At 28.9% G+C, this 15782-nt stretch overlaps 1 protein-coding gene across 1 annotated transcript; it reads right to left on the bottom strand.

The window, feature by feature from the left end:
* Nucleotides 1-80: 80 nt before the first annotated feature.
* LOC100211755 (keratin-associated protein 10-4) lies at nucleotides 81-15782 on the bottom strand. The gene is made up of 4 exons (XM_065813283.1): nucleotides 15641-15782; nucleotides 15436-15526; nucleotides 7955-8001; nucleotides 81-2021 (listed from the first exon to the last, which is right to left on the bottom strand). Exons 2-4 carry the CDS (start codon nucleotides 15494-15496, stop codon nucleotides 513-515), a joined length of 1617 nt encoding a protein of 538 aa, XP_065669355.1. The 5' UTR covers nucleotides 15497-15526; nucleotides 15641-15782; the 3' UTR covers nucleotides 81-512.

Here is a 15782-nt window from a genome sequence, read left to right as displayed (position 1 = left end):
TGTATCAGTTATAATTTTTACAAATGTAAAAAAAGTTAGTTAGTTTTTTGTTTTTAAAATATATATTAAAAAGTTAACAATAACAACAAAATAATATTTATTACAATAAAGTAAACAAGTTTATAAAAAATACAAAATTTAAAAACCAGAAAATATATAAAACAGTATTTTTATGAGTCATATACACTTTAATAATGTGCTGAAAAATACTACACAAATTTTACTATACAGCAAGTCTTTAAATTGATACGATCCTACGCTGTCGCTGTCTGCGTTTGTAGTATGATCAAACTGAATTATTATATTATGGTGTTACGTGGTCAAACAGATACATTTTTGATTGTAGTTGTTTTTAACACTTAAATCATTTGTTTTAACCGATTCATTGGTTAAACTAGAACTTGGTTACGTCAAACTGGTACGACAAATGTAAAGTTTTTTTGAACTAAAAGATTGTAGTTTAAAATTTTTATCAATGATAAATTTTTATATTTGCTTTTCTCTAAAAAAAGTTATCCCTGATAGTATTTTTGTATTTGTTTTGCTCTAAAATTTGCGAGTACTTGTTGATACTTTTTGCGTTGCAGTAACTCTTTAGTTTTGTATAAATCAACTTTACTTATGGCTTCCCGACAACAATATTGAGGACAATAACTCATACATGAGCTTTTACAGCCAATAGGACAAGTTGTGGGTTGCTGTGGCATTGATATGTAAGGCATATATTGAGAACCAAGAGAGCTTGATACATCTGTGTATGAATTTCCTGTTTGAATAGGAAACACTGGAGAAACAGGGTTATTGTAAAATAAATTAGTTGAAGAAGATATTGGAATTTGGGGATTTTGCAAATATTGTTGTGGAGTTTGCATGTACTGTTGCGGCATTACATATTGATAAGGTTGTTGGGATTCTTGTAAAGAGGTTTGAGGGTTGCAACAAGCGCTATCGCATGCTGGTGCGCAAGTTGGCGAGCATGGTAATGGACACCATGTAACTTGTGTGATTATTTGAGGTTGAGTTCGACTGCAGCATTCTGGTGTACAGTATGGTGCACAAGCTGCTGAACAAGGCGATATACATTCTTTTTGATAAAAAGATTGAGCTGGAGGAGGCTGAACATAGTTGTACGATGAGGCTTGGTAAACCACAGGTTCTTGATTTTTAATATTTGATTCTTGAGCTGTAATGGGCAATGGGTAGTGATAACTCTTGCAACAGTTAGTTGGACAGTTTGAATTGCAATTATTTATGCAAGTACTTGGACAAGACGGACTTTCAATTTTAGCAGCTTGCAGAAGCATACGGTGTGATTCGCAGCAAGTTGGTTGACATAATGGAGCACAGGCTTTGTTGCATCCGTTATCGCATCGAAAAACATCATACTGAAGCTTTGGAACTGGTTGTTTGAATTCTTGTAAATTTGCTGTTGGAAAAGCTTTAAACAAACAACAGCTTGGTGAACAAAGTGGCGCACATAAATTTTGGCAACCGTTAGGACAAAAGTTTGGGGTTTTCAATGCAATAGAACTTTGGCAACAAGTAGGCTGACACATAGGAGCGCAAGACTGAGGGCAATTTCCTGGACATGTTGAAGTAATATAATTACTAGATGTTACGGCCTGTGTTAAAGATGGTGGTTTGCAACAAGACTCGGAACAATCGGGATAACATTTACTGCTACAACCTTCTTTGCAAACTTCATTTATATTAGTATTCTGATGACAAGTGTAGAATACTTTAAGATATTTTCGAATATCTGGGCAAATCATGTTGTCTTTCATTTCTAAAAACTCAGGTGTGACAGGAATTTTGCATCTGTTTTCACCTGAACACATTAGTATTACTTTCTCTATCACTGAATTTGGTGTAGTATGATTACATATTTTTTTTGATTCTAAAACTCTACTAGTGCATATGGAGGTGTCATCACGTCCGTAAAATACTTTACTAATATTTAATTTGTTGTAACGGTTTTGACATTGCAAGTATAAATTATCTTCCTGGCAGCCAGCAACAGCCTGTAAATAAAATTACAAATAAAATAACAATGTTTTAAAGAATTTTAAAACTTTGCATTTGTAATAAATGAACTTAATTATTTATTTTATTTACCGTATAATATTATTTACAATAAGATTGATAATATTAAACGGGCAGGACTTCAAGAAGATCGTAATGACCTTATCACGAAGCCCTTTACAAAACTCTATATACATAAAAACATCTATATACTATATTAAAAAAATATATACCGAAAATATATAATCACTAAATATATCATAAATTTAATACTGTACATACTTCAGAAGTGAAACTCAAAATAAAACAAATCAATATACAGTATAGCAACTAAAAATAATTTTTAAAAAATATAAAAAAATCAAGAATAATTTTTTGCTGAAAAAATAATTTTTTTGATAGATTATTCGAAGAAGGAATAGTTCAATTCAGATGAAAAAATAAAATTAGGCCGTACTATTTCATGTCAGAGAAAAGGTCCACGATAAGATAAGCAAAATTAAGCTGGTTTATTTTTGCAAAAAGGCTTTTCTAGAATGCTTTTATTACGTAGGTTATATTTGTTTTGGGGTTTAATTTTGTTAAGGTTCATAAAAACATCAGGGGACATAAGTTATTTATATTTGTACATATAACACAAAACATTAAACACATTTTGTTGGTAAATATTTAAGGTGTCTATTTCTTAAAAAAGCGGTTCAGAGTTCGAAAAACGATTTTTTTAAACTCATTATGTGAGTTGCGTGTTTCTGATGCCGATAAAGAGATTTAAGATGCGTACTTTCCCATATAACATTTGCATAACTTTTTTATATAACATTTGCACAATTTATATGACAATGAATAAATGAGTAATATAATTGTGTTATTTGCTTTTTGTTTAAAATACCTCTAGATTTGTATAGAATTCCAATGCTTTTTGCAACTTTATTAGAAATATTATTGTTGTGTGATTTTCGAGACAGATTTTCTTCAATAGAATATATGAAACTCAAGATAAACAAAGTTTTTTTATTTATTTTATTTATAAAAAAAGGATAAAGATAATAAAAAAAACACAAATGTTGCTCAATTCAAGATTAAATTCCAAACAACTTTAAAAAAAAAGAAGAGTTTTAATTAGAAATAAAGATCAAATAAAATAATTATAATTAATTATCATGTTTTAAATTTAATGTATTATTATTTATTATACTAATACATTTTATATTTATTTCATTTAATTTATATTATATCTAATATATTAAATAATAACTAAAATAAAACAATTTTAATAAACAAATCAATAAATATTAAGAATAATAATTTTAATTAAAAAAATAAATAAATATACAAACAAATATATAACTTTATATCAGACCATCATTGGGGGGTGTATGTTCGAGGTGTAGGAGGCTAGACCCACAATCCCTCAAGCTTCAAAAAACTTTAAAATTAAAACATAAAGTTTTCAAAAAAAACTGTAATTAATTGCCAATAAGTTACAAATACATTCAACAACTATTATTTGAGGGACTGCTGTGATCAGTCAACAGTAATAAAGTTAGAACAGAAGGCGCTGAAGATTGAATAAATTGCTGAATACTTAAAAGTAAAATCTCTCTCGAGATATACACATCTAGAGACAATAATAATATTTAGATGGTAATATAATATACAAATATGAATACTGCTTGTGACTGCATTCATATTGGTATATTATATGTAATAAATTAGGGTAATGAATTTTTTTCACAAAAATCTTTTCCTGTAGCATGGATGGATGAACTTTTTCTTATTAAACACTAAAATAACGTTTATTCCATTAAAATATTGAAAAAGGTCACGCACAGTCCAATTTAAAATATAATGTAGGTCATTTTAGCATATTATATGATGGTATTAACAATATTTATATATAATACAAGTCATCAAACCAACTTTTGTAATATTTTATATAGCAGACAATTGTTTAGAACTTCCCAGGATATCATAAAACGAAGTGCACTGGCCAGTCGGACAGCAACGTCACGGTGACGTAAATGCTTGAGAAGCTTCTGTAGAGTTATAAAATTTTATTTAGCTGTTTCGCAGTGAGGTATAAACTGGTAAATGGGAAATAGTTGAGCTTAAATTTGCTTAATTTGGTGTCAAAATTTTTATTGCCTAATTTTAAGTATTGCGTAAAAAAATGCAAGTTCTTCAGAGGTTATTATAAAGATATCTTGTATTATTTAGTAAGCTACATTGAACTTTTTTGCTAATTATATTTGTACTATATATACTTATACATATATACAATTGTGTACGTAATCTTTTATTAGTGTCTTCCCTTTTTTCATTTTCTATAATTTGGAATTACTTGTATTTAAATAAATTACAAAATCTCAATAACGAAAGTAGTATAAAGTTTCAATCCACACATTTCTTGAATCCACCGCCAAAGAATGAAGAAAAAGACTAGTTTACTTGTTATGGAGCTTAAAGCCCTATGGAACAAAACATTGAACTTTCACATACATCTGATCAACCCATTTGTGCAAAATTTCTAAAAGACTATAAACGCTGCAGAAAAAAGCAAAACTTTGATGCATTAAATAATTGTTTGAAATCAGTGAGATGAAAGACAAATGGATGTGCTAAGAAAATGAGAACCTCTAAAAACTAAAAATTAAAAGCTAGGAACATGTTTTTACTCAACTGAAAAATCTGCTAGTGCCATAATAATCCACCTAACCAAGCGAAAGAAGGCAATAGAACTGACTGTATTCATACTCATACAAAGAAAAATAAGAAATCAAAGCTTTTTTTCTACGGAGCACCAAAAGTAAGCTACGAGATTTCTGGTGAGGCTATTGAAATCCCAACACATGCTAGTCAACAATCCACAATGTAGGCTATCAAGGCAAAAGATGTTCTGCTGAAGGAGAACCTGGTGAGCAAAATTCAGCTGGAAAACTGGAGCATACACTTTAACTAAGCATCATATTGAAGACTTTGAATAACAGGGAGTGGTGCTCAAGAACAAAAAAAAAAAATTAAATTGACTGCACTTAAATTAAAAGATGAGAAAACTTAGACAATCGTACTTCACGATGTGTTTGAGGAGTTCAACCTGTGGGGATCAATTTCTATAATTGTTGCCAACACTAAAAGCATATATACCGGTAAAAAGTCAGGCGTTGTTATTCGGCTGCGCTAAATGTTCGAAGAAAAGGGTTGCCGCAAATCCAAATTCACCAGTTGCCAACACCATGTGCTAGATCGCGTTCTTCACGTAGTCATTGACAATAAGCTCCATTGGTTGGTTAAATCACCAAACATTAAGTACTTCTTTATGCAAAATATGATGAGAATTATTGATAAATTGAAAGCAGCCTTCAACAACGTTAAAACTGAGATTAAGGAAACAGGCTGCTGGAGAAAAGATAAGAAGTTTCTTTACAACCTCACTCGTGCTTCCGTCACTACACTGTGAGGAATGAGATCCCTTTCATGAAGTTTAAACAGATCCAAAAAATCAGCAATGAGCGCTGGAATTCTCGAGCTCTTTTAACCCTTCTTGCGTTTGTTCAGATGCCTGAAACCTGGAAAAGGCTGCGTAAAGTTTGTTCATTCATTTTCTACAAATGGGCCGACCATTGATTCAGTAGTCAATTATTTCGCGCTGAAGATTTTGGTAAACTATTATCAGTGCCGAATGACTATATAAAAGGTATCAAATGCTTGCAAAACGACTGGAAAACATATGAATCTCTAATCAATGTTGCCCGAAGCAACTAGTGTGCGAGCGTTCGATCAAATTTATGTAAGACCTGCATGACTCCTGCCGCAACAAGTATAACCTCATACTAAGATTCATCCTCTCCAATGACATTATTGGGAATAATTTCTTTGTGGGTTTGATGATCCAATATAATTTATATAATTCTGAATTCTGTTCAATATTGTATCTGTTTACAGTGGTATGATAAATAAAATTTCTAAAAATAATTTGTGTGTGAGACATTTTTATCAAATCACATTAAAAGTAAGATTTTATCTAATCTTTACTTTTATCACTCCGAGCAGTGGAATGTATACAGCAGTAAATTTCTATGTTTTTATTTCTTTGTACCTAAATTTAAATAAGTTTTAATAATTTTTATTATTATTAGAAATATATTGTAGTATTTTCTCCTCTTAGTTTTGGGCTAGTTATGAAATAAAAAATACAGAATATGAGACTAAAAGACAAAAATTAACCAAAACGCGACTGTATATATATATATATATATATATATATATATATATATATATATATATATATATATATATATATATATATATATATATATATATATATATATATATATATATATATATATATATATATATATATATATATATATATATATATGTATATATAAAAGTCAACCTCAAACCAAAAATTCGAGTTTAACATATATGCGTATCAATAAAATTTTAAACAACTTATGGTCGTTATTTTTTAATTCTAACTTCTTTAATTGAAGAGTTATTATGTATTTTTTAAGCATTTAGCAGTTTATTGTTACATCATAACACTCTAAATTACAAAAAAATATAAAATTACAAACTTAAATAGCAATTCTACAAATACGAAGAGCAACTCTATATATAGAAAAAATGTTGTATAGTATTCAACTTAATTAAAGCGTAATATATCATTTTCATGCTTTGTTAGACAAAATAAATCTATGCTGGAGGTTCACTTTCTTTTTACAGATGCCAAAAAGATTTTAAAGTCACTTGATTGTTAGTTCTGCACACTGATTTGTTTTGGGAATTTCCAGTCTCGATAGTTTCTGATTCAAAAACTTTCTCGCGCTTTTTCGTGACCGTGAAAGCTGCTACATAGCTTCAAATAATCATCCGCATTTTACATTTGGTCAGTTAACCAATGGTTCACCCTTCTGTAAGAGATAAATTTATAAATGTTGAGTAGTGAGTCTTTTTTCTCTGTTAGAAAAAAAAATGCCAAAAGACCTAGTATTGCAAATTGGAATTCCATATTGCAAAATAATACAATATGGAATGGAATACCATATTGCAAAATAATGCAATATGGAATTCCATCTTGCATTATTTAATTTAGGTATTTTCTGAAACTTCACTTTAAAAATACTCCAGGTTTTTCAAAAAAGCGGAATACCCTAGTTAAAGAAATAGAAATTTGTTATCATTACACCATCCTACTTTTTGACTAATCACTTCTTTACCATTTTTGAAATTCTTCCTGATCTGTACGTAGTTTTTTACAAGTTCCAGAATAAATGGATATTTGATATTGAGCAATATGTTGATTCCTCTAAGTTCTTATTCATTATTACGCAAAAGACTAGGTCAAGAACATAATGTTGATAACCAATGAATTGTGATTTTTTCAGTTTCTTTACAGTAGAGCGTCTTTGTAACTGACTGACAGCCCCATTCCTTCTTCCAGCGTTTACATTAGCAGTGTCCACTACAATTATTTGTATAGTCTTTCATAAATTGAAATCATTGAGAATAGCTGTTATACCTTTAATAACAGTATCTGCTTTTCCGTCGGATACGTCTAGTGTTTGTACCTTAACTTCTCTTTGTTTATTCTAACACTTGATATTCTTGGTGACTAATAGGTTTACTATCAAAGTGAAGTGAGCAGCTTTTTAAATGTAGTGCTTTCTTCATATCTTCTTTAAGTTTAACAGCTTCTTTGATAGTTGATCTGAATATACTTGGTACTTTTAAACTTTTCTTCCGAATCTTCAGACTCTTGATATAATATTTTATAGCGTATATATTTTCTTAAATGTAATAAATTGAATTTTTTCAGTAAAAACAAACTCTGATAAGAAATTTGATAAATCAGTAAAATTAACATTAAATAACAGTCGCAAAACTTTCTAAACCAATAAATCAAAGTTTTATAATGTTTAGATAAACTTACGTGATCAACGTCGTCTGGAAATTTTGAAATAGGAAGTTTGTTCAGCCCTAATAGTGAAAAAAAAAAAATTATTACTTTTTGTGCTTATAAAAAAACAAATTTAACATTTGTTAGCTTGTATAATATATTATCAGCTGTTTTTTGTACGATCCTTTGCTGGCTTGAATCATATATATGTATATATATATATATATATATATATATATATATATATATATATATATATATATATATATATATATATATATATATATATATATATATATATATATATGTATATATATATATATATATATATATATATATATATATATATATATATATATATATATATATATATATATATATATATATACCAATTTGATAATAAACAGTATAATGGAAAATTTCTTTAAAATAAATATATACAATATAAATGATAATAAAGCACTAGAGGCCTTTTACTATTTTCATCAGTAGTGCTATGCTTAATGCTTTTGTCAAGATTTTTATAACTGTAGAAAGTTAGATAATAGAAATATTTAATTGCTATATTGTAACTATGAGTTACCATTGTAACATTTTTTTAAAAGGAAGTCTCAATTAAATGTGTCTTTTGTTTATGTAAATGACTTTCTTATGACTTTCATATTTTATGTAAGGGAGATGAGGGCGCATTGATCGCCAGGGCAGTATGATCTTTTGGCTTTTACTTGTTCATTTTTGCCTTACTAGAAGTGAGGTTGCAATTTAATTAACCATTATGCTTCCCTAATTGATTATTCGTAATATTTTTTCATAAGGTTATCAGCGTCAAAAAAAAATAAAGAAAATATTGTTTTTCGTCATAAAAAGTGATTTTTTTAAATCGTGCTATAATTCAAATATATTTTTATTTAGATGTCTGTATGGGTTAACAACAATTTTAAGTTTGTAAGTGTTAGGTGTATAATATAATATATAATTTTTATTTGGCTGCAATTTATACAGTAGATATTGCTATCAATATGTTACCTATACCTATTGGGGTACATTGATCTTTGACTATGCGGGGCCCATTGATCGGAGGATCAAAGTGCCCCATAGAAGACGAAGTGCCCCATGTTTTTGTTTATAAGCAATACAGTTAAACGAATGGAATTGTATTTATAATTTAAAAAAAAACTATATATAAACAAACAATAGCTTTTAGCATTTCATTTTTTAAATCTACTTATGTTATAAGCTAGTAATAATAATACTATTATTTTACAATATCAAAAGAATAATATTTAACATAATAATTAAAAAATATTTAACATAATATTATTATGTTAAATATTAGCATTTATTAAAAACATATGTTTTTATTGATATATTTTTTTACAGATCTTAAAATGGTTAGAAATAGAATTAAAAAAACAAATAAAGTTGCTATACCAAGTGAAACAATGAAAGTAGCTGTTAATAAAGTTTTAGAAGGAACACAACTGAATGTTGTAGCACGTCAGTTTAACATAGATAGAATGACTTTAAAAAGACATTGTCGTATAAAGAGGCTTAATCCAAATGAAGCTTTTAAGCCTAACTACAACAATAGACAAGTTTTTACAGCAGTAGATGAAAAAAGTTTATCAAGTTATTTACTAATTGCATCAAAAATGAACTATGGCCTTTCAACTAGGTCAACGCGATTATTGGCATATGAATTTGCTTTAAAAAACAATAAGATATGCCCATCATCATGGATCAAAAATAAAATTGCAGGCATTGATTGGTTGCAAGGTTTTATGAAAAGACAACCAGAGTTGTCTCTACGAACACCTGAAGCAACGAGCTTCGCTCGATCAACAAACAAAAGCTTTTAACAAACACACTGTAAGAGAGTTTTTTCAAAATCTTAAAACGGTAAGAAATCGATATAAATATAATCCTAACTGTATATATAATGTTGATAAAACTGGTTTAACAACCGTTCAAAAGCCGGTAAAGGTTTTAGCTGGTAGAGGAAGCAAACAAGTTGGAAGAATCACATCTGCAGAACGAGGAACATTGGTAACTCCATGTTGTGCCTCTAATGCTATTGGAAATTCCATTCCTCCATTATTTATTTTTCCTAGGGTAAAGTTTCATGATTACATGATTAAGGAAGGACCTCCTGGATGTGTGGGATTTGCAAATCCTTCTGGTTGGATGAACTCAGAAATTTTCATAGAATGGATTAAACATTTTGTTAAATATTCAAACTGTTCTCAGGAATCTCCAGTTTTCTTACTTCTCGACAGTCATGAAAGTCATATTTCTGTTAAAGGCTTGGAGCTTGCAATTCAACACGGAATTACAATGATAAGTTTTCCTCCCCATTGCAGCCATAAATTGCAGCCATTAGATAGAACTGTTTTTGGACCATTGAAAAGGTTTTACAATTCTGCATGTGATAATTGGATGGTTTCAAACCCAAGACCAATGACCATTTATGATATTATTTCAATAGTTCGAGAACCGTATACAAAAGCTTTCTCACCATCTAATATACAGACAGGATTTAGAGTAGCTGGCATTGAGCCATTCAATTCTGAAATTTTCAAAGATGACGAATATTTACCATCATCAGTTACAGATAGAGCTGCTCCAGATACAGTTACTATCACTTCTGTCAACAACATGGAATCTGAAATGATACCAGCACATGTTAATCACATAGAGTCTGAAATAACTATAGTAAATATTGAAACAAGTATTTTAAACAAAGTGTCAACAAGTGTTGCTTCTATAATCTCACCTGAGGTTTTAAAACCTTACCCAAAAGCATCTGCCAGAAAAAAAAAAGTTAAAAGTAGGCAGTTAAAAACAAGGATCTTGACTGATACTCCTGTCAGAAATGAAATTCGTTTGTCAAAAGAAAAGAAAATTTTGAAGCAAACCAAAAATCAACAAAAAGTCTCCACAAAAGATAAGAAAGAAACTAAGAATTACTTGCTTAGGAATAAAAAACAATGTAAACCAAAAGCTTCTTCACAACTTGACTTTCACAAATGATGAAATATTCTTAATCAAAATATTGTACTTTTAACAAGTTTTGTAAACTTAAAAGTTGTATTCTTATTTCAGTCTTTATATTTCAGTTCTTATAAATTTCAAGTTGTTGTAAAGTTTTAAACGTATATAAAGCGGGTAGCTTATAGCTGCTGTGATTTATACATTTTTTAATTAAAAAATAGACTAGTGGGTTTAACTGCTATATTTAAAAAATAATTAAAAAATTTAGATGTATTATATGTTATACAATATTACCCTTTGACTAAATTATTTACAAGATTTAGTTATAGAAGTGTTAAACGTTTAGATAATATTACGCATATAAGATCAATGTGCCCCAAGTCGGAGATCATAGTACCCCATAGTTTGGGGTACATTGATCTTTTGAGAGGGTTGTTTAAAAGTTAAAATTATTCATGTTTATCATTTTTTTAAATCAAAATATTTATATATTCCAAAAGCCAGATAGTTCTACATGTGTTTCGTAGGTAATAAGTTTTTACATCTCTTTCAGGTTCTGCGCAATTTTCAAAACATCAATGCGCCCCCATCTCCCCTAAATGACTTTTATATGGAGCAGCCGTGGCGCAGTGGTTAGAGTTCTGGCTCAAAACCCAGAGGTCCGAGGTTCGACGCCGGCTTCAGCCGAATAAGCGACAATGGTAAGGAAGGAGGCGCGAACCTCCAGTTAAATGCTCTCCCGCGGTGCTCCGTGAAAAGACCGTAAGGACTTCTGGGAGCACCTAAACAACCATAAAAAAAACTAAAAAAAAAAAAAAAAAATATGACAACGAATATTTTTCGTCTCAAACTTATCAACTGCTTGTAAATATAATCGGCAAATTTTACAACGAATATCTTTACATTTGAATAAACCCGTTTTTTTGATAGATGAAATAGAATGAAATTTTGAAGAAGTTAGTTGTCTAAGTAAATTTGGTGGTTATTTGTAGGCTATTGCTGGATGAATATTTGAAAAAGCCTCCTTTTCCCTTGCATTAGTAGATAGACTAAATAAAAGGTTAGTTTCTGTTAAAATAAGCTGGTTAAATTGCTATAAAATGTAGTAACCAAAGGAAAAACTTCTTTGGACTTTTTTAAAGGTGCTGGTCCTTGTAATTTGGCATTATGAAATGCTTTTTCTATAATATTTTCTGGGTAAAGACATTCTTTTAACCATACTTTTAGTTCCGTTAAACGTAGTTTTTCTGTAGCATAATCGTAGTTTTTCTGTAGCATAATCAAGGTAAAAACAATTATTCTTTTAGTAACATATATGTAATGAACAATACTTTGAATTATTTGAGCATTGATTAATTCATTATGCGCCCTTCTATAAATAAATTTTATTTTGAAGTTTTTTTCTATACTTGTACGCTTGAAAAAGACACAACTATACAGTTGTCATGCAAATATACAAGCTTTTAAACGTAATAAGTAGTTACTCTAATTTCAGTAAACATTGTTTTTAATAGAAAACATATAATTCATGGTTCTTTTTTTTTAATATATAAAGAATTTCGTTCTTTAAAAAAAAAAAATATATATATATATGAATTGTTTTATGTTATATCTATTTTAACAAATTAATTTTACTATTATTGACCGGATTTATAAATAGTTTTTTAACTAAAATGGGTCATAATTATAATCAAATAATTAAAATCATAAAAATGAAAAAATTTTTTGTTGTTGGATAAACAACAAAACTAATATACTTAAGAAAGCTAAGAAAAAGAAAAAACTAATCTAAATATTGGAACTGCCATGTTTACACTTTTCAGTGCAAAAAAAAACGTGCTATGCTGGTATTGTTTTTCAGTGCAAAAAACATGCTATGCTGGTGCTATGTGCTGGTATTGTTTTGTAGTACAATGGCAAAAGCACAATTCTTTTCACGATTAATAAATCATGAAAATCTTTGTAAAGCAGAAAAAAATACTCCGAGAAATTGGAATACTTTTCACATCGTCTAAGTAGTCTATGTTACGCTTTAAGATTTTATTTCGTTTTTTTTTTCATTAATCGAATTTTCTCCATTGTTTCAGCTTCTTTCTAAACCTCTTCTTCACTTCTTGAATCGTTTCTTTTTGATTTTGATAACACTTGCCACTTATGAAATTTTATAATCACACATTTTTAATCACACATAATCGTGCACACAATTTTATAATCATAATTTTATAATCATACACACAACTTTATAATCACAATTATACAACCACGCATAATCATACACACAATTTAACTATCACAATTTTATAAGCACACAATTTTGTAATCACAATTTTATAATTATACATAATTATACAAAAAATGTTATAATTACACATAAATCCATACACACAGTTTTATAATCACACTTGATCATACAAAATTTCAAATAAAATTAAATTAGCTTTATTAATGTTTTTGCACTTTGATGATTTATAATACAATTTAAACATTTTTCCAACTATCTTTAACGACACAATATATTCTCACTTCCAGTAGTTAAAAAATAAATGTATGATCTGATAGGCAGACCAATCGTATGTAATACCCTTTACATATAAAGACATAAGTGCAATTACAGTTAAAACTTCGCTAAATCAGAATGTACGACATTTCTACGTGTAAGTTTCATGTAGGCCACATGTGGAAAGCTTATGAATGGTTGGCATATGTAAGCCACATGCTAACCATTCTCATTTATGAGATAGCGTTGATACGGTCCATGTGTGGGTATAAAGTTTACACCACTGAAAATCACACTAAACAAAAACGAACACAGCATTATATTTCTGAGCAAAAACTTCAAGTGGGTGAAAATATTTATATTTGTAGATGGACCGCACAGTTCACTTGTGCGGTCTACAACGTATATACGCTCAAACTCACACTAAAAAGAATGATCACTAAACATATTCTTACAGAAAAGTTTTACGTGGGCTGGGCTACGCGTGTAAAAAACATATATATACAAGTCTAATGACATTTTTATAATGAATACTTATTCTTATTATTAAAATTTGCTTAAAAACCTAACAAAAATCATTAAAAACAAATAAAGTTGTGAACCATGTGATGTCATGGAATATTCTTGCAATGGAATTTTAAAATGCGGCAAGATCATGTGCTTTATATTTATGGTCAACACCACAGCCATATATAGTTTTTTATATTTTTAATAAATATCATATTAGATTGAGTGGCATAGTTATATAAACCGCATTATGTGTTTAGCATGTGGGCGATAACTAATTATCAGATTATATATAGATCATAAACTAGATTAGAATTTTACACTTTGTACCACATATAAACTCTATGGCCACATGTACCATCATTCTTGTTGAAAGATTATACTAAATAAAGCGGTATAGTTATGTAGGCCACATTATGTTGTCCATATGCAGGGCCGACAACACGGGTTTTAAAGTGGAGGGTTACAATCGTCAATTTCTAAAAATAGTTTTCTATATCTAAAAATTTCTTAAAAAAAAAAAGTCCTTTAGAAAAAAAAAGGGGGGAGGGGGCTAGTGCTTACTGGTCCCCCTGTGTTGTCGGCTTTGATATGAAGCCATATCTAATTTTTCACCCACATAATTAAAGTTTATATCTCATTGAGTGGCATAACTATCCATATAAATATAAATATAAATATGCCACATTATGTGGTCCACATTGAGAATTGATATATATACCGATGATCAATTCGTTCATAACTTCACACTTTTTTTTCCACTCACACCCACTACGGCCACATGTGGTTGCCATTTTTCAATAAATGCTTTTGAGTTAAACAAAAGGAGATTTGTCGGCATAATTTCTGAAACATTAACTTTAATAAATTAACAACAATAAAGCGGTTGACCATTTGCTTCCATGTTGACACACATTTATATTTTTATTTCTCTTAACCAATGTCAATTTTGGTATATTGAACCTGGATGCACACTATCTTAATGAAATTTCTTTCAATAATATTCTAAAGCACTTTTAATAGCTTCTTCTCTGCTTAGCATTTTGTTTGATATTATTTAATAAAATGGCAAACAACGTTCATATATTAACCTTAAGATTAAGATAAATACTATCAGATTAATACAGAAAAATGGTGTTTATTTATAGGAATAGGAAGTGATTTTAAAGAGGAAATAAACTGGCATAAATCAGTTTATTAATTATTGATCGAATTAATTTAGTAATATATCCTACTCTATATAGACCTGTTTTTATGATATTTATAATTACTCTTTGTTTAGATAAAGCTTAAGTGACCAATTTAAAATAATGACCGAAACTAACTTACTCTTTAGTTAAATAGAACAAATAAATAAAATTAAGTAACCTAGCAACAAAAAAGATATAAATGTATAACAGCTTTTAGTTACAGAACAGATATAGGTTTAAACTTTTTTAAATTGAAAGTATTAAATTAATTATATAAATGTGACTTTCAATGCAACGTCACAGTTGGGTGTATAAAAAATAAAACTTACATAACGCCACAGCAGGGTATATAAAAAGGAACGTTTGTCTAATTTGTTGGACAAATCTCATTGTGAAATGAATTATTTCCCTGCTCACATTCTGAAAAAGGCAAACAATGCAAAAGACATTTTAAAATCAGTTTTTAAAATCAACAAAATACTTCATGATGAAAATTGTAATAATTTCCTAACTTAATTGTATAATTAAATATACCTTTTTAAAAATAGCTTCATTTTCTTTATAATAAAGATTTTTAAAATTATGTAGAGTATGAGCATCTATTAGACGCCCGTATTATTGTTGCACGCTTCAATGGCTTCCTTATTGGAATTTTTTCCATTTTAGTAAATTAACA

Source organism: Hydra vulgaris, chromosome 12 (genome assembly GCF_038396675.1).
Source record: "Hydra vulgaris chromosome 12, alternate assembly HydraT2T_AEP".
Lineage (NCBI taxonomy): Eukaryota > Metazoa > Cnidaria > Hydrozoa > Anthoathecata > Hydridae > Hydra > Hydra vulgaris.
This window is presented reverse-complemented; position numbering and strand designations above follow the sequence as displayed.